This window comes from Dermacentor andersoni, chromosome 2 (assembly GCF_023375885.2).
Source record: "Dermacentor andersoni chromosome 2, qqDerAnde1_hic_scaffold, whole genome shotgun sequence".
In the NCBI taxonomy this organism is placed as follows: domain Eukaryota; kingdom Metazoa; phylum Arthropoda; class Arachnida; order Ixodida; family Ixodidae; genus Dermacentor; species Dermacentor andersoni.
Genome location: NC_092815.1, coordinates 149,170,216 through 149,196,796, shown reverse-complemented (window position 1 = coordinate 149,196,796; position 26,581 = coordinate 149,170,216). Strand labels below are relative to the sequence as shown.

At 44.4% G+C, this 26,581-nt stretch overlaps 1 protein-coding gene across 2 annotated transcripts in view; it reads right to left on the bottom strand.

Moving 5' to 3' along the window:
- Positions 1-1,344: 1,344 nt before the first annotated feature.
- Positions 1,345-26,581, bottom strand: part of LOC126540944 (uncharacterized) — a 57,545-nt gene continuing 32,308 nt past the window's right edge. The window contains exons 4-7 of one of the 2 annotated variants that reach the window (XM_055076147.2): positions 26,335-26,420; positions 23,113-23,220; positions 6,456-6,509; positions 1,345-1,758 (exon numbers count right to left, since the gene is read on the bottom strand). In XM_055076147.2, the coding sequence (XP_054932122.1) occupies positions 1,516-1,758; positions 6,456-6,509; positions 23,113-23,220; positions 26,335-26,420 (491 nt within the window). In that variant the 3' untranslated portion in view covers positions 1,345-1,515. The remainder of the gene's footprint in view (positions 1,759-6,455; positions 6,510-23,112; positions 23,221-26,334; positions 26,421-26,581) is intronic. The other variant, XM_072286277.1, reaches the window with a different exon arrangement.

The following is a 26,581-nucleotide window of genomic DNA, read 5'->3' as shown; positions in this document are numbered from 1 at the left end:
ATGTCTGGAGGTTCTGCTTAAGTCTTAATTTAGGATTTTTCTGACGTATTTTACTTTGATGAATTCAGTTAGTTCTGTAACGAGTCTGCGCCACGTCGATGGCCTGCGTGGTTGTGGTTCAGAATTATTTTACGTCAAGCCACGTCAGGCGCCGAAATAAGATTTTTGGCGACACGGGGCGCTGAACAGCATCGTGTTAAAAACTTGCGTTCCTGCCAGCTGTCGCGCTCCACGTGGTCATTGAGCACTGTTAGCTAAACGTGAACTAATCGGTCGGTTAGTCTTGAATAGTACCCGCTCTGAAGGATAATCTGGTGTGAGCTGCGGAAAAAAACGGCTTACAAGGTTAATGCTTAGCGCTTACGGCGTTGTGCTGCTGGGCACGACGTCGCTGGTTCGATCCCGACAGCGGCCCCCGCGTTGAATTCGGAATCTAAAAACGCAGTTGTACTGCGCATAAGGTGCCCGTTAAATAACGCTGGGTGCTCATTAGTATCCGGAACTACCACCTTCATATCCCATTCCTAAGTGTCGGAAACTTAAAGTCGTAAATTTAATTTTCAATAATTTAGCAGCTTAGTGCGCCAATGTAAGAACTATTCCTGAACATAAGTATTCTACGCTTTGACAAAACGACTAGCCGCCTTAGTTGCTTTGTCGAGCCAAATAGTAAAGTTCACTTTCATACCTTATGCCGACATCATTTTCGACAACTATTACGGCCGTTGGAGTGACATATGGCAAAAGCAAAGTTATCGTGTCCTGCATTTGTACCCACATGGTTGTATTGCGAATCTACTTCAGTGTACACACAGGTTCAGTGCATTGATTCGAATGTTTTTAACTAGTGAGTAAATTACATTTGGCGCTAGTGCGTTACAAATAGAACGCGCAAAACATGAGAAAATCTGCCTCAATGTTACGCACCTTCTCGCAGTGTTTACATACACGAAAAAAGCAAAGTGCGTATCCTATTTGTTCGTATTTTATCTGAAGTAAACTTAGCCGCGCACTGGTACCCATGAGCTGATTTTTGAAAACAGCCAATGAATGAAGCTGCCGTGAGGCTATTTCAGCATTTATTGTGGGAGTGAAATTACGCTGCATAGCTTAGGAAAGACCAAACCGACGAAAGACGACCACAACATCACCCTTAAAACAAAGGCAAGAGTATCATCCTGCGCCTGAGGCTGTCTTTCCTACCTTGCTTTGTTTCTTCCTCTTTTCAAACATTGGCGCGTAGCTTCACGTGATAACACTCATGAGCAACGTATACTCACACAAGGCGCCAAAAATTCAAAAAGTTTTTCGAAGGGAACAAATACGGCCAACGTTGCCTTCAAAGTCACCGTTTATTGCTCACAAACGTGGTTCGGAACTTCCTGAACCACGGCAGTAGAAATTACTTTGACCTCAAGCTGATTTTTTCATTGCATTCATAATCCATTTCATTGCATTCACATCAACTTCGAACAGTATTTACTGTGCCTAGAGCAGTGAGCGTGCCAGTAGCGCTCAGTGCACGTCGTCGAAATCTACGGAGCCTTCAAGCTCGTGTTCGCGTCCCTTGACAGACCGACGGTGCAGTGGCTCTGACGGCGACGTGGCCGTGGAGTCGGATGCAGGGACGCTTTTGATGAAGCTGGTCGTCGCTTCCATCTCGTCGCCTTGGTGTTCCTCGTGCTCTTCTTCTACCTTCGGCGACGATCCCGCTAATCTTGTTCGAGCGTACTTGCGGACCCGGTAGGCGCAGACTCCCTGCGTTGAAAAACAATCAAATTCCCTGCGTTAGATCTGAAGCAGAGTGGAGTGCCACGACAGCGACACTGCACGAAAATAATTCATCTGGGACCTGCGCTTGCCAGAGACTCCGAAGGACATTGTATCACGAAGCTTCAAGTCTGGAAACAACGCATGAGCAATTAATGAGACATAAAATAAGCAGTGGGTGCCCCTAGATGAGTTTTTGAAAACGTTGGTATAATAGATAGAGACTGACTGTACAGCACTGCGAAACTTCGCTCCCACATCCGCGTACTTTTTCACCTACTGCCACTTTTAGCCGGAGACTACACATTCGTTTCCAAGACTTTTTCTGAACATGTGGTTATTAATCACTGCAATAATATGTTTCCAGAGTACGTCATATGTTATACTGTTTAATAACGAAGATAAACACAGCTGTCCCGAACTTACAGCCGCAAAGGCCACCCATATTTTACTACCGTTAGCATTCTTAGAATACGTCACCCACTCTCCGGTATGTGTCGTATTTATGTCCGGATGTAACCGTTTTCTTTCATGCCAACTTGGGTCGCTGGGTATATCGCTGGATAACTCCTGTCACTTGCAGAATGAACACGGAAATAACCCTCCCTGTCTAAGCGCACTGTGGCCAACCCGCCCTTTATAGTTTTCCCTAAAATAAAGAAATGTCGATACTTTTCACAATCATCTCGTCTTTATTGTTATTATTAATATTATTATTAGTAGTAGTAGTACTGGTATTTGTTGCGGTTAGCAGACATTATGAAAGAAATGTTAATATTGCGCTGCACCATAAACTGTGGGCAGTGTCACTTGTCTGAGTCACGGTGTGGCTTGCCCCTTGGCGGGCAACCATTCTGATTCTGACATCGCTAAATTTAGCAGGAAGCTTATGTGTTTTGAAAGGCTCACTCCACCTTAAAGCAAGGTGTAGGTAGGCGTATGAATACTCATGACACGGCAAGCATTAGCGTAGGTTCTTCATACTGCACGGTGTTGACCGAGCACAACAGTATAGCATCATGTCACGCAATATCGAGAAACGACTATAGAACCAAGAGCGCTCGCGAAGACATTTTGAGCCATTTTGCCCACCGTAATAGCGCAAAATGTAAAACAGCGCCAAACTGTCGACAGCAACCTCGGCGGCACAGCTTTGTCAACAGGGACCAATTTGTTACAAACGTGCTGCCGGTATTCATTCTAGCAGGCGTAAGTTCTGCAACACAAAAACAATTTAAGCCATCATAGTTCAGCGCAACGTCCCAAAAGGTGCACATGTAAATATGTTGTAGCACGTATGTCTTCCGTTAATACGGCATACGAATACGTGATTGCATCTGCTTCAAAGTGAGTAAACAGGTATGAAATGAGGTGCACCGACGCACACTGCACGCAATGACAGCGTCACCTGAATACATTGGCATCACGAGCAAGCGCACACAAATAGTGCGTGCGTTTGCGCATCCTTCTTGGCCTTCCGGTGCGTAAAAACATATACTACACAAAAATAAACTGGAAACTTCTTTGTCAGTAACTGCCTAGCATAACCGTGAATATCAACCAGGCAGTTTTTTATCTAGGGGCCCTAATTTTGTCCGAATTGAACAATCACTAGAATTGAACGTTTTTTTTATCAAATGCAACAACTTTCATTAAAATTGGCCCAGTGGTTATCTCGCAAAAGCTGTTCTGCGTTGTACATGTATTTGAATGGGCGACATCGGAGTTGGTCCCGAGCTAAAGCTTCTTCTTAAGGGGAAAGCCTTCTACGGCTCATGGAATGAAAAAATCCGATGTCCAGCGTTACGGCACCAGAATTCATAGGGAGTCGAACGCAGTACATGTGGTGTTAATTAAGGCGAGCTTGATTAAGACCATCGACTTTTGGTGGGAGTAGAACACATGACCATTGGTGTTATTAGGGCGAATTAGGTAATCAATTTCTTTGTACGAAAGAGCGAAGCCGAGGCGAAGAAAACTGTCAGCACGACCTGTTGTGTTAAGGCGGAGTTAATTAAGGTGGATTTAATTAGGATTGAGGGAATTAAGCCACTCGAACTCACGACCTCTTGTGGGAGTCGAAGTCATGACCATTGGTGTCAATTCAAGCGAATTTAATTAAAGCACTCGTACCCCTTTGTCGAGTGCGAACCAAAGGTCGCACTCGACAAAGGGAAAACCACGGCCTCTTGGGGTTAAAGCAAAGTTAACTACGATAGGCCTAATTAAGGCACTGGTACCCACGACCTGTTATGGGAATCGAACCCTGTGGGAGTTATGTTCGCACCGGCCATACCTCCAAGTTGGATTCGAATCCACAACGCGAAGGTGGAGTTGAACCTACTACATTTGGTGTTAATTAAAGCGAAATGAATTAAGGCACGCCTAATTAAGATCGAGTAAATTAAGGCACTCGAGCCCAGTACACTTGGTGGGGCCAAACGATCCAACTTTGGTGGGAATAGAACCCACTTGGAGATATAGGCGCACCGACGATATCTCCAAGTTGGATTCCAATTGATATGGCCAAGGTCGACAGCCAAACCCTCGACCTCTGGCGGGAGTCGAACTCAGGGCTTTTGGTGTTAACTAAGGCGAATTTGATTAAGGCATTCGAACCCACGACCCAGCATGGAGATATGGGCGAATCAGCCATATCTCCAAGTTGGCTTCCAATCGACTTCGAGAAAGAACGAGACTCGAGCCCACTACCTTTGGTATTAATTAAGGCGAAGTTATTAAATGTACGGTTAATTAAATCAAACTTAATCAAGGCATTCGAACCCAGGAACTTTGGTGGGAGAAAACAAGTAACAAGAGGTAACAACGCATGATAATGAAAATATCAAGTAATATTACGAATGCTTCGTGAGCGGGAAGGCTTTAGCCTTCATGCTCTTTATCGTATGATAATGTGACTGTAAACTTTTATTATATTTGGTACGTAGTGTGACAAATATAAAGAACTACCAATTACAACCATACTTTTCCTTTCCTCCGACCGATCTCGCTTTCACTTGCGTAAGTCTGACGCTGAAGAGCACAGATTACTTCCTTCAGTACATCATATTAAAAAGTTTTGGCAGCTACGTTCCATTGAGAGCATTTACACATGCTATTCTAATTCGAAAGCGCGGATAGTTTGCGTATCTACCCCATTTAGTCATCGCTGCATTTTATCCTGATATGCACGGCACGTGAAGTATGTTTGAGTGCCATGCTAACAATTTCCTTGCCGCTCTCATGGAGCAGGTGAACGCAGTTGATTTTACGGTCATGTGTATCAGGGCATGCATCGCACAAAAAAAAGCAACTCGAAATGAATTATACAGTGTTCACATACTGTGGTAATAATTTACATATCAATAGAGGACATGCAAAATTCCGTAAGCTGGCTTTCCCACACACATACTTTGACCTGATCACGGTGGCGGACCTCGAGTTACAATCGTAATTAAAGTGTCAACATGCGAACTGCTGACATCGTTCCTGCTGTCTTCCTTCGTCGCGCAGTCCAAGCTTTGAAAACGCGTCTCCGGCTTAACTGTTTTACGAGCTGAACCACGGCAAACTTGCTGGGACTTGTTTCTTTTCCTTTTAGAACTAGCACCTTTTTTTAAACCAGCGGGCTCTTTAACAAGAGAAACATGCTGCAGTATAGATCTCGATAATTTCTTCAAACTGAGGAGTGCCGTGTAGCGCGCTCTTTGGCAGCTAAGCTCCGTTGAACCAACGCAGTTAATTTACATCGCTGGTGAGCTATATAAGGTGCTGGTAGCAAAGAAGATGATGCAGATCTAATGAACACGTTGCATTCTACGTAAAGCGGTTGGTAAGGTACTATACAGCTGAATGGGATGCGCGCTATTGTCATTATTGTCGTATTACTTGAAGTGTAATTTAATGCAATGATCTTCCGGGTGCATTATGCAGATTAGAACCTTAATGTCAGCAATATTTACATCCGCACACTACACCTTTCACAAGCTATGCCGACATACAAACAACATTTCGTGTCGATGTACAGCATGGGGCGTCTATGAAGTGATATCACTAGGACGAAGGCGGCGTTCGGTGAAGAGACATAGGTGGCCTGTCGCAGTAAATGGTCGAACGTTGTTATTCCTACCTACAATAAACCAATCATGCTTGGATCACGTTATAATGGCAAGCACGGCCGCATTACAGCAAAGACGAATGAGGAAGTTTAACCCTTTGTCGAGCTCATAACTTGTTTCGTTGTAAAATCGCTGCTTCTGAACTCGTTGACCGACTACTCGCACAATGTGAGAATTGCAGATTAACTTGCAGACGAAGACAGCATTTTTCTACGCGTCTGTTTCCTTATTATTATTATACCAAAAACGCCGTATATTTATTCTCAGCCTTGCATAACTTGTTTATGCACGTATGTACAAATGCAGCAAAGCCGAACATCGGCTTCTTTTACGCATTTTGCAGGAATGTTTCACCGCGATACCTTGCCAATACGCAGGCACACCTCCAGCACCTAAGAAATTAGACAATAGGGAAAAAGCCAGCGCCAGGTCCCGGCATTTATTTTTTTTCTCCAGCAAGTCGTCCAAGGAAATGGCCAGAAATGAATAATCATATATGTCGAAGATATTTTTAAACTCTAATTTTTCACTCATCGTAGGCATTATCTCGCTTCAGCATGTTCTCACCTTTGCAACCAGGAAAGTGGTATAGGCTCCAAGAAGGCCCAGAAGTATTTTAACCTGAAAAGCACAGAGCACACGAGGCTAATATAAATATCCTTAGGAATGAAGCCAATTTCGCTATTGAATGTGACTTAATCGTACAATCCTCCTGCCATTATCATGCAACGCATTTTGACACCCACAGTTTCTTCTCGTACATTTTGCGAAATTTACATGACCGTATGATTATCAATGTCAGCCGATTGCATTGTTGACCGTATATTGCACATTTTATTTAAGAAATTTGTGTGTGTTGAATAGTTGTGCGTGTATGTGACATTTGGGTATGTTGCACGTCGTAATTACCACAACTACATTGTATTCGTATTCAGTTTTATGTAATGTCTGGATCATTGCAAAATATTTATTGGTGTGAAGTATTTTCTTTAATTATTTTAAATGTTCAATGAACGTACCAGCGTTACTGATTGGTAATTCCACGTTAAATCAGCTGAAGTTATTTCGACCATCCTAGGTATGTCTGAAATAATTCCCACATGTCTGTTGAAGTTCAAAACTTGTTCTCCCCGTTTATTTTTAGTGGCAAAAATGTCTCGTGTTTTCATGAGATTTTATTGTTCTTGTCCAGCTGAGCTACAGCGCGCCAATGAATATTATTTCGCGAAGGTATGTTTTGTGAGCCAGTCGTTCAGATTGGGCGCACGGAAAGTCGATGATGCGATCTGACTGCCAAAACTGTCAATATTTTAAATATTTCTATGTTCAATTGATTCTGGTCTCAGCTAAAGCGAGTGAAATTGCAAGATTTGGTCCTCTTTCACGACACCCACAAAAATCCAGCAGGCACAAATGTAATAGTAGCCCATTCAACGTAGCGCAGCTGAAAAATGAAGTATGAGAGGTTTAGCACATCGCGTGGAAAAAATATTAATTTCCTTTCCTTTATACAAAACGGTCCTTATTCGACGTCGAAAAAGTCGATTTGGTGGTTGGCGTAAAACTATGTGCGTAGTGCACGACATCATCATTTGATGATGTCGTGATTCGCCGCCGACCAATCTGAGCGCGAATCAGAACTTCCAAAGATGGCGACGGTGTCTCACACGCTCGTCATGTCGCAGTCGTCAAAATCCGTTGCGACATCCGAAATGCTCATCGAATTGGTGCGTAACCACCCCTTCCTTTTTGACAAGCGCCACCACGTGATGCACAAGGACAACGTGCTAAAGGATGACTTATGACTGGTGCGACACCTGGGAAATGAAACTTAATGAAGAAAAAACGGTTTTTATGCGCATTACCAACAAAAAACACCCTCTAACATATTGTTACGCCCACAAAAGGCGTTACTTTGAAGCCGGGTAGAGTTAGAAGCGATGGCCTTGGTCAACTGAGCGCCTGTCGAGACTCAGCCAGCCAGCCACACGTCGTCGTCCTCGTTCACTACCCTTCGGTGCCCCCACATACTGTTTGTTGAGGCGTGAACCCACTATGCACCTAAGCGCGTCACATTCGTGAACCCACTATGCACCTAAGAGCGTCACAATATCAATACACTATTAATCAATCCGCGGTCTCTGAAACAGTCTCCTTTAAATATTTGGATGTAACCATCAACAATCGTCTAACCTGGTCGCAACACATTGATAATGTTTGTGCGTCTGCTCGACGTAAACTCGGCCTACTGAGACAAGCTTAAACATTCTCCTCCATCCGTAAAACAATTGGCATTCAACACACTCGTAAGGTCGCGATTAGAATATGCTTGCGTCGTCTGGGACCCATTCACGAAAAAAGATATTAAAAAAGTGGAAAACATAAACAGGATTGCCGTCCGCTACATATATAATTTTTATGAACGTTATGACTCCCCCTCTCAATTGATTAATGAAAATAATATTGCCACCCTAGAATCCCGAAGGAAGGTAGCACGCCTAACATTGCTTTTCCGCCTTTGGAAAAGGGAACTACAACTTGGTCATTCACCCTGTCTCCAGCCGCTACCTGCTAGAGCTACCAGAAATTATCATCCCTACAAAATAACCCCTATTTTCGCGCGTACAAATTGCTTTAAATATTCCTTCTTTCCTAGAACATTAAATGATTGGAACTCTCTGCCGACCGATGTATTCCTGTTCAATAACATATTAAATGCCACTGAAAAACTGCATTTCAAGTAAACGTGTGACCACATGAGTACTTTCATGCGTGTTAGCATGAAAAAAAAAAAACAACCTGTGTAAACTGGTACTGTAAATATTTCTCTCCTTTCAATTCAATCCCTTGCATTGTATGCTTGTAGAATGTGTTTTTTTATGTACTTATATCATCCTTCAATGCACCTCATATGATTCCATGTATTTCATATTTCATATGCACTTCTTTTCTTTGAACGTATTTAATTACATTACTGTATGACCGTATTCCCTCCTGCCTGGGTCACAAGTTGGCCTGCAGTATTCTGTAAATAAAAATAAAAATAAATGGCACAAGATCGGTCCCGAGCTTGGATTGAGCGGTAAGTGCGTGTTCTGCCATCTTTGCTTCTTTACTATATCGCAAGTCCCAGCTGAGCATTGCGATGCTGCAGCTTTGCGATAGTGCAGCCTTGCGATACTAGAGCTTTACGCTTGGGTATCAAGAGTTCTGAAGTCGTCCATAAAAAAGTCACAACGCTTGTTGCCCGGCTAGCGAACGAGTTTGTTTTTGTTGGACGGCCTGCCAGCCGAGTGCACAAGTAGGTGCTGCGTTCACTGAATGTAAACAGTGCAGGGTCACGATATTGCAGCGATGCCTTTTCCCGATGCTAATCCTTTTCGGCGCTTTTCGCGTTCGCGAATGGTCAAGAGATGCTCCGAACCGGGCGGAGCGTCGAACGAGGCCGCTCACGAACGCGAAATGCGTTGAAATACGTTAGTTTCTGGGAAAATCCTGCGCTACAATATTGCGGCCCAGGTGGGACGGGAGCGAAACCAGCACGCAGAATGCCCTTTCGAACACCGGTGAACCGACTACCGGTGAAGCCGTGAATATGTGCAGCTATACTTTGCGTCTCTGCATGGAGCGCATAATTAGCCGCACGGCGAACTAGCCTAGGACGAGGTTGATGATGCATGCCCCGTCACTATCGTGAGTGTCCCGTGTGTTGCGCTGTATGCTCTTGGTGGTAAGCGGCACAGTTTGAGAACGCAACTTGATGTGGAGCGACGCACTACAAATACACACTGCAGGCGAGTCATAGGGCAAAATAAACAGATTGTGCGTAATGGCATTATGTTTCACTGTCTATTTCATTTTCTATATATTCCACAAGGAAAATACTTTTCAGTTAATGTATAGCCTAACATTGCAGAAGTAGTATTCCAGAGCTACATTATTTTATTGGCACTGAAAAATGCGTATGATAACAGTGCAGTAGATGTTTATTATACCACTATAAGGAAGTGTTATATTTTCACCTGTGACTGGCTAATTATATCCCCGACCGCAGCTACAGCTCTGCGCACATGTGTCCATAAAAAATGAAATCTTTGCAGTAATGGCAGCTCAAACTAAATTCGAGAACTTGAAGGATACCTTCCAAAGCATCGGAATAAAAGGAAAGACTCGATGAGAAGCGGAGCAGGTGCAGCTGACGTGCCAACATTGAAGTGGGTACACTTCTAGGCAATGATGTCTCTAATGGGCCCGGTGATACAAGAACCGATGTAAGCTCAGCACGATTGTTTTGAGCTACTTCTATTACTTCAATTTCACTCATTTACATGCAGGATATGAAAAAAAGAATTACAAAGAAAAAACACATGCATACATCATTTATACACAAAATGCTCCCTTTTATTACATACACGGAGTTGGGAAACTAATTTGCAAGCAAAATGTATATTGAATGCACAGCAACGTAGGGAAAATGAATGACTTGGCATCAAAATACAACAGTAGTATACAAGTGGTAGTGCAGTATGCACAGAGAATGAACCTTGTGACCATTTAAAGGAAAGAATTGTAAATAAATGTGCAAAACATGGATGAATAACCTTTATATATGTGAACATATGTCAATAGTCATGGAGTTACACATTTAGAGCTCCAGAGCAACATGTACTCATGATGCGCTGGCAAAGCTAAATATTTCCTAATTATTGATATGTTCGCCACATCATAACCTTTTTGCATAATGTAAACATAGCTCTTAATGAGTAACTGCTCTGATTACCTACACAGACATGAACAATCACTAATGAATAGCAGAGTACTTCTACATGATGTTTGCGTGATGTATAATAAGTGTAGCATATTTTCGAAGTTGGCCATGAAACGATTTGGGCAACCCATGGCACGATAAACATAAGTATCATAATGTTTTTTCTTATTTTTTTCAGCATCTGCGCATTGATTTCCGATGTCCTGAAGGGTGAGTTGGAAGGCACTTTTCACAGCACTTGAACGAAAAATGAATAGAGAAATCCTGCATATAAACAAGAATTTTTTTCTATTCAGGCAAACAATTATAGTGATCATAAAAAGCAATGATGTGCAGGAACTTTTGCTCAGAAGGGTTTAGCTTACTTGAAACAAAAAAAAAATTATCCATTGAACCGGAAGGCCGATTTTACTGCGAACCCGTGTTGTCTGATGCCAGTTCCAAATTGCCTGCACCTGAAGAGGACTACGTCTAGCAATCACCACGTTTACTGTTCAGCACAGAAGGTTTGTCAGCAGGGTGTAGGCTACTATAAAAAGATCACTTTTTACAGTTGACCTTCACTGTACAGAAGTAAGCTGACGACTGTTGTCCGACGCCAATTAAATATCTCTCTGACTTGAAGAGGCTGCACTCAAACATTCCTCATATTTTATTTGCTTCTCATCACGACTTGAAGCTCGCACTTGTACAATATAGGATCCCATATTCATGGAGACGGAAAGCAGCAAAACGCAGTCTGCACTGTGAACATTACTGTTCAGCAGGTCCTCGCAATAAGTGCTGTTAAATAGAAGCATCAAACGCATGCGTACGTTCTGGAAGAAGCGCAGACCATTACAGGAGCTCAAATAATCTGCAGTCTGCATGAACAAAGAAGCGCTGGATGATTTACAATGAAGTGCTAGTCTCGTGACTTATCTTTCTTTCCAATTATGCGCTCCACGAGCTCAGCACATTTTCCCTCCCTAAAGGGTAAATGGACTCGTATGTCAACATAACTAAATAACTGCACTGAAATTGCACTGAGCTCAATGTATTGTGGCTTCTGTCCGTATTTTCATCACTGTATGGCGCACATTTGGAAAATTCCACTAAAAGGTCTTATTTTTGAAGTTGCCCTACGTAATTTTGCATTCGTTTAAAGCAACAGATAGTGCTCATTTTATGCAAACAATATTGTACAAAGCAGTGAGGAGGATTCGAAGATCAAAAGTGTTTCTCTTGATTTTTGGTGAATGACACATAACACCAGTCGTGCATCAACCAAGCAAGAGCACGGAAAGCTGCACGGAGGTTCCAGAGACAAGCCAGCTGGAGGATCCCACTTATGATTCAAGTTCTGCGGACGATATTTCTGGAACAGGTGCATCGCCACTCTGCGTGGCACCTGCAGTCATTGAACCAGATAGGTGAGAGCAACCTTTCGACCAATGTTGACCTCAATATTCCCGAAGATATGCTTGATATTTCATTCTATATGTTGAGGTTAAGTCCAATCCATACGTGGTGACAGCAATTTCTCCTGCAGGTCAAGCGACAGTGAGGATAGTGACCTAGATACAGCGTGTCATGCTGAAAGGCAAGCAGTCGCATTAGGATCAATTAAAAAGTTCGCATGCACGCGTGATGTCCTATCCACAAATATTATGCTACTTTGTAGCACAGCCTGTTATTGACAATGTAAATTTCAATTTTCTCTTCGGGATGAACAGGCCACTGAAGATCCCCAGAATGTCAACCACCGATTTTAGGTAAAGTAAGGGCACCCATATTGTAAGGATTATGTTGATTTTATGATTACGTTGCTTTTATGTTGCTTCTTTTTTTTCAGATCTGCACAGTCGGTGTCACATGTGGACATTGCATCAGAGTGTCTGAGCTCAATTCCTTTTTTGAAGTACCCACATTCAATAGGCACTATCAATGGACATGTTCATCCAGGTGTTTGCATGCAATGTAATCACAATGTGTTCTTAGCAGTTCATTCTGTGAATTAGTTAAACAGATTTAAGTACGTATCATTAAAAGAATGCTGCCAAGCATGTAGAGAAATAAAAAGGTTAAAATTGCTTTTCCTGGGATACGGCCGCATCATGTACGTCTTCAGGGGAAATGCTTCATCTCCCACCACGTAGAAAGGACTACTGCCAACATTGCTCGGTGGTGCATAAGGGGGAATTCTTGCTTGTTTGAAATGATAGGCGCTTCTAGCCTACTTCGGCTCAAGACGCCGCCATCTCAGTCAATTCATTGATGGCCTATCTTTAGGTACAAAAATATAAAGATAACAGAAACAGTTCTCTGTAAACGCATTTTTTTTACCTGTTAGGTTTGCTACAAAGCAGTGGCTAAGGAAATGAAGCTTCGCAGCCTACATCAAAGTAAGGTGTCCTTTTCTTTCTTTATTTTTACACTTTTCGAAATAATTGCACATACACATATACGAAACCTTACTACCTTATCTGAAACATAATTTCTGTCATTTTACGTGCAAACACTTCAACATCATTGCAAAACACGCCGGGGTAAGCGACCGCGGCTGAACTTTGACCAGCTGGTGCTCTTTAATGTCCACCTAAACCTAAGCACACACCTTTAACTCAAATGCACTTCTCAGTATGCTGTTGAACTGTACCTCTCATTGAGCACAACTGTGTCAGGTGGTGCTGACCATGATTAATGTTAGTACCAGTAACGCATCAATTATGCGTAAGTACACTTAGCAGGCGTCGCTGATGGCAAGCAGTGATTTACTGAAAACAGTTTTGTAGCTGCTTTCCTCACTTCCTGATTTGGAAGGACAATAGATGGCAACATGTCTTCCATCGATCGCGCCCAGACAGTGGGGCATGTTCCACCGCGCCTCTAAATCCCTTGCAATCTGAAGAATGAGGGTACATGAGATGAGAATTAATGCATAACTCTGTCCTGTAATGCAGTGATTTCGGCTTGTTGGTAAAACATCGTGAGGCTTATAGAGCGTGAAAAGACAAGGACGAAAGGAAGACGTGACGCACAATGGCGCGAACTTGAAACAATCCTTCTTTCGAGCAAGGGACCCATACATATGTGCAACTTTTTCGCGTGCATCATCATACATGCGCTGTTTGCGAAAATCTCTTACACACCATTTCGCAGGTAAGCTAACTCTTTGAGGGAAAGGGCAATTGATGGTTTTGACACACAGTTATCCCCAAGCCTATCAATCATTTCTGCTTCGATAATTTCGCGTGTTTATCTTCCTCGGACTCTTCCCACAATGGAGCAGTCTCTGTATGCTGCAGCACACGTCGAGTGGTCACCATCATCCACCCTGGCAACAGCGCACTTGCAATGCCTGCAGTGAGCATCAAGGAACCAACCCCGCTTTTCTGCTACATTATACCCGTATTCCTTTAAACGCTCGTTGAGGCACCTTCCGCTTTGCCCCACGTAATTTTGCCCCACACTTTATAGGAAGGTTGTAAACAACTGCTCCCGCACATTGAACAAACGGTTCCTGGTGTTTCTTTTTGCACGTGCGCTTATCAGACAGGCCTGGTCTGGCTAGTATGCACAGACATTGCAATTTTGTAGAAGCTGACCTAATTTCGTTAAACGGTGCGATAGGCCGTGGATATATGGGATGACAGCAACGCTCTTCTGATGTACATAAGGCATGCTGGCGGAATTCTTTGATAGCTGCTGCTTGAGCAGACCCCTCAGCAACGCCAATAAGCACATGTGTAGAGTAAACTGCCAATCGAAGACGGATGATCTGATCGTTGAAGCTTTCGGTCATCAGCTCTGGACATGACTTACATATAGCATTTGACAAGCATGTCTTTGAGGTTCCCCTCTTAACAAACTTACGGTGCGCCGACTTATATGGGAGCAGTGGCTTGTTCGCGCGAGGCTCGTACTTCAAGCGTACATGGTCGTTGCCAAATAAAAACTTAATGTCAAGAAATCGAATACTTCAGTCAATCGGCAGTTCACGCGTAACTTTTAGAGGAGATAAACCCTCGCGTATAAAAGAAAGTGCAGTAGTGATTAAATAATCAAAATAGAGCTGCAGTCAAGTAGAACTAAAAATTCATCGACGTATCTAAAAGCTTTTGAGAATCTTAATATCTGGAAGCCAACCACTGATGTTCTTGTCTAGTTCTGCTGAATATATTACTAGGAATGGGATCTATACACGATCCGATGCAAATTCCCTCCTTCTGCATAAAAGGCTCTCCTTCCCACAAAATGAAAATAGACCGAAGATAAAAACTAAGTTCTAAGAAACCGGCATTCGACATCCCGGTGGCGTTCGTGAAGAAAACGTTTCCAAAGGCGTCAATAGAACACTGAACACTGGAGAGCAGACCTGAATGTGGTAAGGAATAAAACAGGTCTGTTAAGTCTACAGAGAAGGCCTTAATATTCTTATGTGTTGACGACCTGAAGTAATCCAGTACCACATCAGAGTTCTTTACAAGAAACGGGTCCTGAATTGGCAACATGTTGAGGATATTTTGATGATACAATGCTATACATTTTTGCCAGGTGCCGTTTCCATACGTGACAAATCGCTTGTGTGTGTCACGTCTTCCTTTCGGCCTTGTCTTTTCAGGCGCTATAAGCTTCACGAAGTCTGTTCTGTAAGCAAGGCCACATCAATGAAAAGAGCCATTGCAGAGATGACATATCAGTCATTCACGTGCTATCAAAATTAAAGCACATGCATTGAACACCATGTAATAACGTGTTATTTACCCGTAGCCACTCATCTGCACTTGATGGAAATGTATCGTATAAAGACGCAAGGACGTCCCACAGCACCTGGCACCGACGAAACAATGCCACAGGCTGTCCAGCACCCGTTTAGGAAACTGAACCAAGATGACCAGAGCGTTTCCCTGCAGCCAAGAATCTGAAAAAATATAAATAATTAAATTCAGAGAGCGTGTACAATTCCATAAGGGTGCAAGGTTAATTAAATGGGAGAATGTGCATGTTTAAGGGAAGCCACTCGCACCTTTACAAGGACATTGTATTGCACATTGTCTCGCCTGTGATGTGGCTACGATATCGGTTACCTTTTGCTCAAAGCCAAATAAGCGAAATGAGATGCGGTTGGACGTACGAATATGTTATTTACGGCGATATGTGGGACCACTTTTTCAACGTTAAAATTAATATTAACGTGGCGAGATAAACATTTATGCTCAGACGCCATGAAACAACAAGTGGCGCCTATGCTAAAGAAACGCTGCTTATGACAAGCTTGCCTTTAACAATATTTGCTAAAAATATTTACATAACTAAAAGGCGTCCACTGCACCAAATGAATCATATTTATTTACCGCAATTCCAAGCAGACACTGAGGTAGGCTCATTGAAAGCACTCGAAAAATCTAGAATGCATGCTTTCTGTTTCTCATTTCACAGTGAGCCAAAACGTCCTCAACAGTTGCATGTACATGTATTTTCGACATCTTACCTCACAGTTTGCGCAAGGCGGTGCTCGCGACTGAGCGCCTTTCCGAAATTTATCTTTCATCCGAATATGGGTCCGACAAGCTGCACTAGCCTGTCGTAAGTACGTGGAGGCATCCTTATGTACATCATCATCATCATCATCATCATCATCATCATCATCATCATCAGCCTATTTATGTACACTGCAGGACGAAGGCCTCTCCCTGCCATCTCCAATAACTCATGTTCTGCGCCAACCGATTCCAGCTAGCACCAGCAAATTTCCTAATTTCGTCGCACTACCTAGTATTCTGCCGTCCTCTACTGCGCTTCCCTTCTCTTGGTACCCAGTCTGCCACCCTAATCGTCCAACGGTTACCTAATCTGCGCATTACATGACCTGCCCAGCGCCATTTTTTTGCTCTTTGGGAGAAAGCCTTGGCCAGATCCGACCTCGAGGATCAGCAACAGCTGATTGCGAGGACCCAATATGCGGCCCGAGAACAAGGCACTCTGGAATGAGGACGCTTCTCCAAAGCTGCATTTACCTAAGAAAAATGCTTATTCTCTCTCTCTCTTGTTGTCTATTGGAATATCGTCTATACCCGTTTGCTCTCTGATCCAAACCGCTTTCTTTCTGTCGCTTAAAGTTATGCCTAGCATTCTTCGTTCCATCGCTCTTTGCGCGGTCGTTAACTTGTTCTCAAGCTTCTTTATGAGGCTCGATATCGCTGCCCCATATGTCAGCACCGGTAAAATGCACTGATTGTATACCTTTCAATGATAACGGTAAGCTCCCAGTCAGGAGGTCACGATGTCTGCCATATGCGATCAAACCCATTTTTATTCTTCTTTGAATTTTCTTCTCATCGTCAGGGTTCCCTGTGTTTAGTTGACCTAAGTAAACGTACTCCTTCACATACTGTAGAGGCTGACTTGCGATCTTGAACTCTTGTTCCCTTTGCCGGTTATTTATCATTACCTTTGACTTCTGCATCTTAATCTTCCGTCCGACTCTTACACTCTCCCAGTTAAGGTCCTCAATCATTTGTTGTAACTGGTCCGCAGTGTTGCTGAATAGAACAATGTCATGGGCAAACCGAAGGTTGCTGAGATATTCGCCGTCGATATTTGCTCCTAAGCCTTCCCAGTTTAATAGCTTGAATACTTCTTCCAAGCACGGAAATAATCGCATTGGAGAGATTGTGTCTGCCTGTCTAACCCTTTTCTTTATAGTTATCTTCCTGTTTTTCTTGTGTAGAATTAAGGTAGCTGTAGTACCTCTGTAGATATTTTCCAAGGCATTTGCGTAAGCACTCTATACTCATTGATTACGTAATGCCGCTATGACTATTGGTATCTCTACTAATCAAATGTGTTTTCGTAGTCTATGAAAGCCATTTAGACAGGCTTATGATATTCTGCGCATTTGTCGATAACCTGATTAATGAAATGGATGTGATCCATTGTAGAGTATCCCTTCCTGAAGCCAGCCTGTTATCTTGGTTGAATAAAGTCCAGTGTTGCCCTTATTCCATTGGAGATTACTTTGGTAAATATTTTATATAATACTGGGAGTAAGCTAATGGGCCTAAAATGTTTTAGTTCTTTAACGTCTCCCCTTTGTGGATCAGTATAATGTTTGTATTCTCCCACTTTTCTGGGACCTTTGCAGTCCATAGACACATTGTATAAAGAGCAGCCAGTTTTTCAAGCATTACGTGTCCTCCATCTTTGGTTAAATCGGCTGTTATTCCATCTCCTGCCGCTGTTCCTCGTTTCATGTCTTGCAAGGCCCTTCTGATCTCATCGCTAGTTATAGGAGGAGGCTCTCTATACCGTTCATTACTATTTCTAATTGAAGTATCCTGACTCTTCTTGGTACTGTACAGGCCACTATAGAATTCTTCCGCTGCTTTTACTATATATTCGAGATTGCTGATGATATTACCCTGCGTAGCTTTCAGTGCATACATGTTGGTTTGTCCTATGCGAAGTTTCCTTCTGACTGATTTCAGGCTGCGTCCATTTTTTAAGGCTTCAGTCTTTCCCACGGGATAATTTCTAACATCACTTACTTCTGCTTTGTTGATCAGTTTTGACAGTTCCGCGAATTCTATCTTATCTCTCGAGTCGGACACTTTCATTCTTTGTCGTTTCTTTATGAAGTCCTTCGTTAAATGTGAGAGCTTCCCTACTGGTTGCCTTGGTGCCTTGCCTCCCACTTCAATTGCTGCCTCTGAAGCCAGCCTCGCTATGGTTTCATTCATTACCTCTATGTCATCATCATCATCTCTCTGTTCTAAGGTTGCATATTTGTTTGCAAGTACCAGCCTAAATTTGTCTGCTTTTACCCTTACTGCCTCTAAGTTTACCTGTTTTTATTTGACCAATTTTAATCTTTCTCTGTTCATATTGAGATGAATCCTAGCCCTCACTAAGCTATGATCGTTGCACTTTATCCTACGTATCACTTCTACATTCTGCACTATGCTGGGATGGGCAGAAAGTATGAAATCAATTTAATTTCTTCTTTCACCATTAGGACTTTTTCAGTTACACTTTCTGTTGCTACCATGAATACTTTGTTTAGCGCAAAACAACAGACACAAGAAAGACGACAGGACAAGCGCCTTGTCCTGTGGTCTTTCTTGTTGTTTTGCGCTAAGCAAAGTATTCATGGATTCGCATCAACTACCCCGCCAATGTATTGTACTGTTCTGTTGCTACGTTTCCTGAAAGAGGTGTTCATTATTCTCCGTTTATTGCTCTCTCGGAATTCTACCAGCAACTGTCCTCTAGCGCTTATAGAATCAACGCAGTGTTTGCCAATTGCCTTTTCACACACCTGCTTTTCCCCCACTTTTGCATTGAAGTCGCTCATTACTACAGTATACGTAGTTTACAGTTTTCTCATGGCTAATTTCTCATCGTCCTGACTGGATGTTGGAGCGTAGGCTTGTAGTACCTTTAATCTATACCTCTTATTAAGTTTGATTACAACTACTGCTACCCTATCGTTAATGATTTTGAATTCGTCAATGTTGCCCGCTATGTCCTTATGGATTAGGAATCCTACCCCGTATTGCTTCTTATCAGGGAGACCTCTATAGCAGACGACATGGCCGTTATTTATCAATGTGTAAGCTTCACTAGTTCTAATCTCAAAAAGGCTGATTACATCCCAAACAATGTCTGATATTTCCTCAAGAGTCCTTGTAAATTAGCCTCACTCGAGAGAGTTCGGGTGTTAAACGTTGCAAGGGTCAGTTTCCATTGGCGCCTGTCCGGACCCAGAGATTCTTAGCACTTTCTGCTGCGGTACAGGTCTGACCGCCGCCTTTGTCAGGTGCTCCGCACCTGCCTAAAGCGGCGTCTTGCACTACACGACATCGAAACATTCAACTGCACGTTATGGAATGTTGTAACGAATAACAATACATCTCAACTTACACTCTGTAGAACTCCATGTCGCAATCTCACAGGAAGGGTAGCAGTTTCGTGGCGTGACCAAGCTGTTCGCGCTCTTGCAGAGCTGGACGAACCCACGAACGCCGCTGCCGCCGTTTCTTCATCGAATGCCGCTGCGCGTGATGCATCGCCAGAAAGGTGCTTGCCAACAGGCCTAGCAGTACTGCCTCTTCTCGCTCAGAGTTCATCATTGCCTTTCCAAGCAGTAGTGAACACGCGCCAAGTTTATACCCAAGCTCGACGAGAACGGAGATAGCTGCGCAGTTTCGAGCAGCGCGAACATCCGGCATACACCGCGCTTCTTTGGAGGTTAGCACTTTATAGGGCAGATGGCGCTGTATCTTCTTCCGGCGGCGCAGTGCGCAAGCAGTGTAAGCGACGCTATCTTCGGCGGCAGGTTTCATTCACTGTAGACGCCGGATTCCTCAGTGTGAGGAGTCCGGCGGCGAGATTCGAATAGCCCCTTTCGCGTCGATCAGTCTCAGACGCGTATTTCCTATTCCTAGTACGTACAGTGGGGCGTGGCACATGCGGCTACGACGGACGTATGCGCGCATGCGCGAGTAAGAGTGGGTGCGAGAGAGGAAATGTGGGGACTTTTGCTCCTTGAATATACGACTCTTCCTAGGCACTACGTAGGAGTTTCTTAGCGCGTGTTGTATGCGTTTGTCCCTAGGCGTGCCAGCAGAAGTCGCGAGGCGCGGTTGCGCTGAACTTAGCATCGCAAGTTGGCGGCTGGACTACATTATATTTATTCAATCGTGTTTTTTACGAATTAAAACAACGTGTGATTATTTAGCATTATTGGCGGCGCCTCCAGGATACCAAAGCGGCAACGGGAACATCAAAGCTACAACCCGAACTGGTCCGTGGGTTGGGGCTCGCCGAGGCCTGCGCGTGCCAGGGGTGTATCGGCTGTCCGCAATAGCGGACAGACAATTTTTTATGCGAGTACTCCCTGGCACGCTTCGGTCTCCGCGGCCCCAACCAACGGGCCGCCCTGCTTCCAGCTTTGGTCCCCCCGCTACCGCTTGGTGCCCCGGAGATCCTGCGCTGCCTGCTTCATGTAAACTCAGGTGCTCTCCTCAGGCGTCCGTTTGCCGGTTACATGTGCCCTCCGGGAGCAGTGCTTGTAAAAAATGCACTCTATCATCGCGACTAAAAAAGGGACCCGCGACTTGTGCAACACCAGTCAGAACCTTGCCCCTTCAGACACAGCGATCACCAAATGGGGTGTCCGTGCCCACTGCCTCATCGAGCTGGCAGCCAGCGGCGTAGCGTAAACAAACTGAACCGCACTCCGCAATGCCGGCATGCCTAGGGGACAAAGGCATACAGCACGCGTCAAGAAACCTCCTGCGTTGTGCCTAGGCAGACTCATATTCAAGGAGCAAAGGCCCCCAGATTTTTTCTCTCGCACCCGCTCTTACTCGCACCTGCGCAGAAACTTCGAGCGCCGTGAAAAGCGTCACGCCACGCTGTACCTATCAGCAATTGTAAAAACGCGTCCCCGGACCGATTTTTGCGGCAGCTGTCGCCGGATTCCCTCACCGCGGGCCAATCGAAGCGCGAGTCAGAAATTCAAAAGATGGCGGCCAAATCCGACGCATTCGTCATGTCACAGTCTTCAAAGCGCGTCGTGACATCGGAAATACTGATCGAGTTGTGGTATAACCACCATGTCGTTCTCGACAACCGCCGCCTCAAGCACCACGACAAGTGCCAGAAGGGGTGGCAGTTTCGTGGCGTGACCGAGCTTCCCGTGCTCTTGCAGAGCAGGACCAACCATCCCCTGTCGCTGGCGTCCTATGCTTCTTGTGCGCGCCATGCATCGCCAGAAAGGTGCTTGCCAGCAGGCCTAGCAGTACTGCCTCTTGCTCGCGGTTTATCATAGTAGTTGCAAGCAGTGATGAAGGGGCGCAAGATAAAACACGCGAACTCTAGGCAAGCGTAAATAACTGCGCAGTTTCGAGCCGCGGGAACATCCGGGATATTCGGCGCTTGCTTAGAGGCTTGCGCTTTAAAGGGTGAATGGCGCACTATGGCGTCCTGGCGGAGCAGTGGGCAAGTAGTAGTCGCTGCAGACGCCGGATTCCCCAGTATGAACCGAGAATTCCTCAGACGACGGCGGCCGCGCCATTTCTGACCCAACATCGCTTGCACGTGAAACAGGCTTTAGTAGCCCGTTCCTGCGGCGAGCATCGGGGTCCGCATTCCTCGTAACTGAGCGAACGAGCACAGCGTAGAATGAAAGAGCGAATGCGGGGCGCAGCGGGGGATGAAAGACAGTGATAATGAAGAGAGCGCGAGGAGGAGGTTGCAGCAGAACCATGAGGCAGAAAACAGAGAAGGGTATGACGAAAGCGTGAGAATAAAAGCGTAGTGACGCGCAAGACGGGCTCTGCGGCGACGATGACTACGAGATGGCGCCAGGGTAGCGCACGTCCTCTGTTGACCGATGACGCCACGGACACCATATATGGAAAATAAGCGCTGCATGAGCGTAGGTCTGTCTGAGGCGGTTGCTGTGAATCGCGCTCACGCGTCACCCACGCGCTACGTGTCGCGATCTCCCAATTAGCGTGGCAGTCGCGCCACACTTTGCTCCCTTTGCTACGTGCCACACGACCCAAATTATCCGCACCAGCCAATATATTGTGAAAGGAAAAAAGTACACGTATAGAGCTGCGCTCAAATTGCGTATCAGCGAGTGTCGTAATAGACGGTGAATATTGCTTACCCACCCCACTTTACTTGACTAGGCAGATCTGATAACGTAAGATGACAGCACGGTGCACTTAATCCGCAGGATGTGGCACGGAATTCAGATTTCCATTCGCTCTCTGTGTGTACGAAGAACTTGTATAAATTTGGGATATATTTGTTGACGCGCCGTGGTGGTGCAGTGGCCTTGGCGTTGCGATACGAAGCCTGAGGTCGCGGGATCGCATCCTGGTTACGGAGGCCGCATTTCGATGGGAGTGAAATGCCAAAACGCTCGTGTACCGTGCATGGGCGCACGCACGCTAAGAAAACCAGGTGGTCAAAATTAGTACGGAGTCCAATTAGTACTGCGTGCCTCATCATTATGTTTCGGTTGCGTAAAACCACAGAATTTACTTTTTCTACATTTTTGTCCAAAAGACATTTGGGTGTTTTACGTGCCAAAACCACGATTTGATTATGAGGCACGCCGTAGTGGGGCACTACGGAATAATTTGGATCACCAGGAGTCCCTTGACGTGCAACTAATTCTAAATACACAGGGCATTTCTGTCCAATTTTTATGGAACAGATGCGCACAATTCATTTAGAATTTTTCTCATACAAACAATGCAAAAAAAAAAAAAAAAAATAGAACTAGGGGTCCATGCCGGCATTTCTCTATGACAGCATTCCAAACGAGATTATTGACTCGACAGCTCGGATTACATGTGGTTTTTGGGTGCGTGCTGTCTGTTTTTCTCATATTCAAAGCACCGCTCCCACAGTACCTACCATTTACATGTTTAAATGCATCATAAAGCGGCTTACGTTGAGTCGATTGCTCTTGAGCACAACGACACTTATGCAGATGAGGGAGTCGACGAGTACATCTAAGGCTGTCCATCTGACAAAGAGCTTCATCGCCCATTGCGAATCCTGCACGCGACGGAAACAGCTCTGTTATCTGCCATGTAGTAAAAAAGCGTAATTAGGCGGCCCAATACGGCGAGCCATGGTGAACAGCTCATTTAGGCATTTCACGATGGTTGTCCAGAAACATTCGCACCGACTTAGTATATGTACAACTACGTATTAAGCTCAGAGAAACTCTGATTTCTCGGAATGCTGTAACTGATGTCCTGCACAAGAATTTCAGCACGCATCGGTACTGTTATTGCTGCGCATCCTCTAATATTGCGAGGGGGGAAATTATGGATGTTTCGCAAAAAGAAAAGCACGCTTCATGAGACGTTGCCTTTCGGAGATTATGCGGGTACTCAGTCTTCCGTAGGCTTGCAAGTATCATGCACGATATTCAGTTGAATCTCTACAACAAGTAGACAGACAGCAACTAAAAGTAAACTTGGTAACAATTCTTAGAACGACTTTTCTAGGAGATAGTTCCATGATTTCATTGCATTCTTCTTCCTGCAATTGATTTTCTAGACGAATTCTCACCAAGTGCATCGGCTGATTCTTTTGTATGCGCTCAGCGATCTTCACGAAGGTAAGCCTGATAATCACCTTTTCCTTCAATGATCACAAAAGTTCCTACGCAAGAAACATGAATGAGCCTGCTACAGACTGTGTACGAATACGCGTGAAAGCTTATGCTTCGTTTAAATTGACTTTTTTTTTTCATCAAGCACTAAAGAAATGCACGCGATTGCATTCCTGTCTACGACACATTCGACATCTTCAGTAAAGAAAAATCATCAGAGTGTATAAGACTACGAGCCTTGCCAGCGACGCGTTTCGGTTTGCTTCTCTTGTTCCTGATTTTTTCGCCCAGTAATCGCCATTGTGATGCATCGCTTAGTCACTCAAGCGTGATATTGTGGCGGAAAGGACGCGAAGCATATTTAAAAACAAACTAAGCTACATGAAACAGGGTTTGGGCAGTTCTTTCTTTCCTATTACAGAGCCTTAAAGGGAGACTAAAGAGAAAAATGATATTTTTCTGCATCAGTAAATTACCTTTCTACAACACCAAAAACTTCTCCCTTACCACGATAAGGCGATTGGTAAGCCAGAAAAAGCGCAAGAACGAAAGACAGATAGCGACGCCTCCTTGAACTTCTCGCGCATGCTCGCTGTGACGTCATGGATTTTAATGGCATCTTCTAGCGCCTACTTAATCATATACCGGTACAGATTGACGACATTGTGTTCTAAAGCAACGAAATATTAAACATGGCAAGCTTCGGTAACCTTTACTCAGCCAACGGGGCCCAAATGCGAAAACATACTTTGGAATCCCTGAAGTCGCACTCACGTACCGGCGTCGCGGTTTCGGCGCGAAATTCAAATAGTGATATTTTGACCTTCATTTTCTCATCTAATAATCAAATTATTATTTAGAAATTACTGCCTGCAGGGTTCTCCAGCAATGTTTGATTAGTCTCAATTGATTTATTGTTTCGCTTTAGTGTTCGTTTTACATACCGTTGCCATCTTACCCTTACCGATACTGGTTGCCGTGGCTGCGCATGCGCGGACAATACTGGGCTCCGGTAAGTTTATCGGACTGGCTGCCATCGGTGGCCGCGACTGATTAACGTGGCATAGCCAAGGCTGCCCGCTTCGATCCTAAATCGCCCTGTTACTTGCCGTCCATCGACGCAGCAAGGAATAAATGGTAATGTCGCCTTCTAAATCGCCCTTTAGTCATAAAGCCTTCAGAAAAGGTTTTTCCACGAAATGTTTCCTCTGATTCTCTAACACCGCTTCTTCAATTTGCTTGCAATAGGCTAAGTGATATGATGTGGGCAGAGATTGTGTTTCACGCGAGGTTGAACGTTATCATAGAAATCTCTTTGTGCTGTGAGCTGGTACGTAACAAATTGCGCTGCACATGCATAAACTCGTTCACCACTCAAACAAACGGCTGCCAGGTGTCATAGGCAAGCGAAACGAAAAGAAACTCCAAGAAGATTTCACGAACTTATTAGTAAAGAAATTTCTAGGTCTCGTGAGGCTCGTATATTCATGAGATTCAGCATACTTCAACTGACATCACTCTAGCAGCAAAATCTGGTGCGTAATCAAACGTCCTTTAGTGTCGTACTCGTAGTATAAAGTAGTAATTATATACTACCGTATATTTGCCTAATTCGCTGAATATTACAACTATTGCGAGTCATTTCTGACTTGAGCAAATACATCGCCACGCCGCACACAAACTTTCTGCTGCGTGGCCAGAATGTGGTCCACTTGTAGCCCGAGACGAATAGCGCCTTCGCTTGGTGGACGTCTGCTTGTCGCTGCGTAACTGAATGAAAACCACTGTTAGAGAAAAATATGTCCAAGAAAACGAAGTTATCTATTAAGACTCTACAGATATTTAAATAAGACCCATTTGGAAACGTGTTCAGAATGTTTTAGAACTGTGGTAAACACCTCTACATTCTCTGTATGGGTAGTTTGATCATTCTAAAGGTGCCTCATTGAAATGATCAAACGGCTCGGGAACCAAAAGCTTTGTTACCACACAACTGAAAGATTTTGCAGATATTCCCCAATTAGTCTTTTTCACATATCAATCAAATTCTAACTGAAACAGCCTACCGGGTGATGCATAAGATGTCACTGCCCGACGCCGTTTGACACTGAAAATCTAATGTGGCTTTGTCCGGCTTTCGCGCGATCCAAGCATATATGGAAGCTGCCGCCCACCTCCAGACTATCGGGATTCTCAGAGTGTACGTGACCCGCTTGAAGAAGCGGGCATCAAGAGAAGCGGACGCTTCTTACTTGCGTCGGGAAGACAAAGTTCGTGGCCCAGCACTATGGTGCCAGGATTAATGCTAGCTCGTCAACCCCTAATGGCAATAATGAAGAGCGAACGACGATTTGTTTTAATTTCTAGTAACGTTTCGGAATCCCTAACTGATAACTGCTATTTTCGGGGTGGTTCGATTTCTTAACTGTGGTGAAAACCTAGTTACGTAGCGCCGATCGGACGCCCACCGAGAGGAATAGGCTAATTAGTCTGTGCATTTCACCTTCAGCAACAGATATTCACAAATGAGAGATGCTGTGCACACGTACGTCTTCAATGCCGATAACGAGCACCAGGTCCACGACGATGGTGGCGAACAGCATCAGCATTCGCGGCACGAGCACCAAGCAAATCTCTGCAATTGAAGTTGTATGTGCACTGTCACCACTTAAAGTGACCCTAAAGTGAAAAATGATTTCTTCTACAACAGTAAATTGCCGTTCTACAACACCAAAAACACCCCTATTACAACGATAAGACGTTTGGTAAGCGAGAAAAAGCGCAAGAATGAAATAC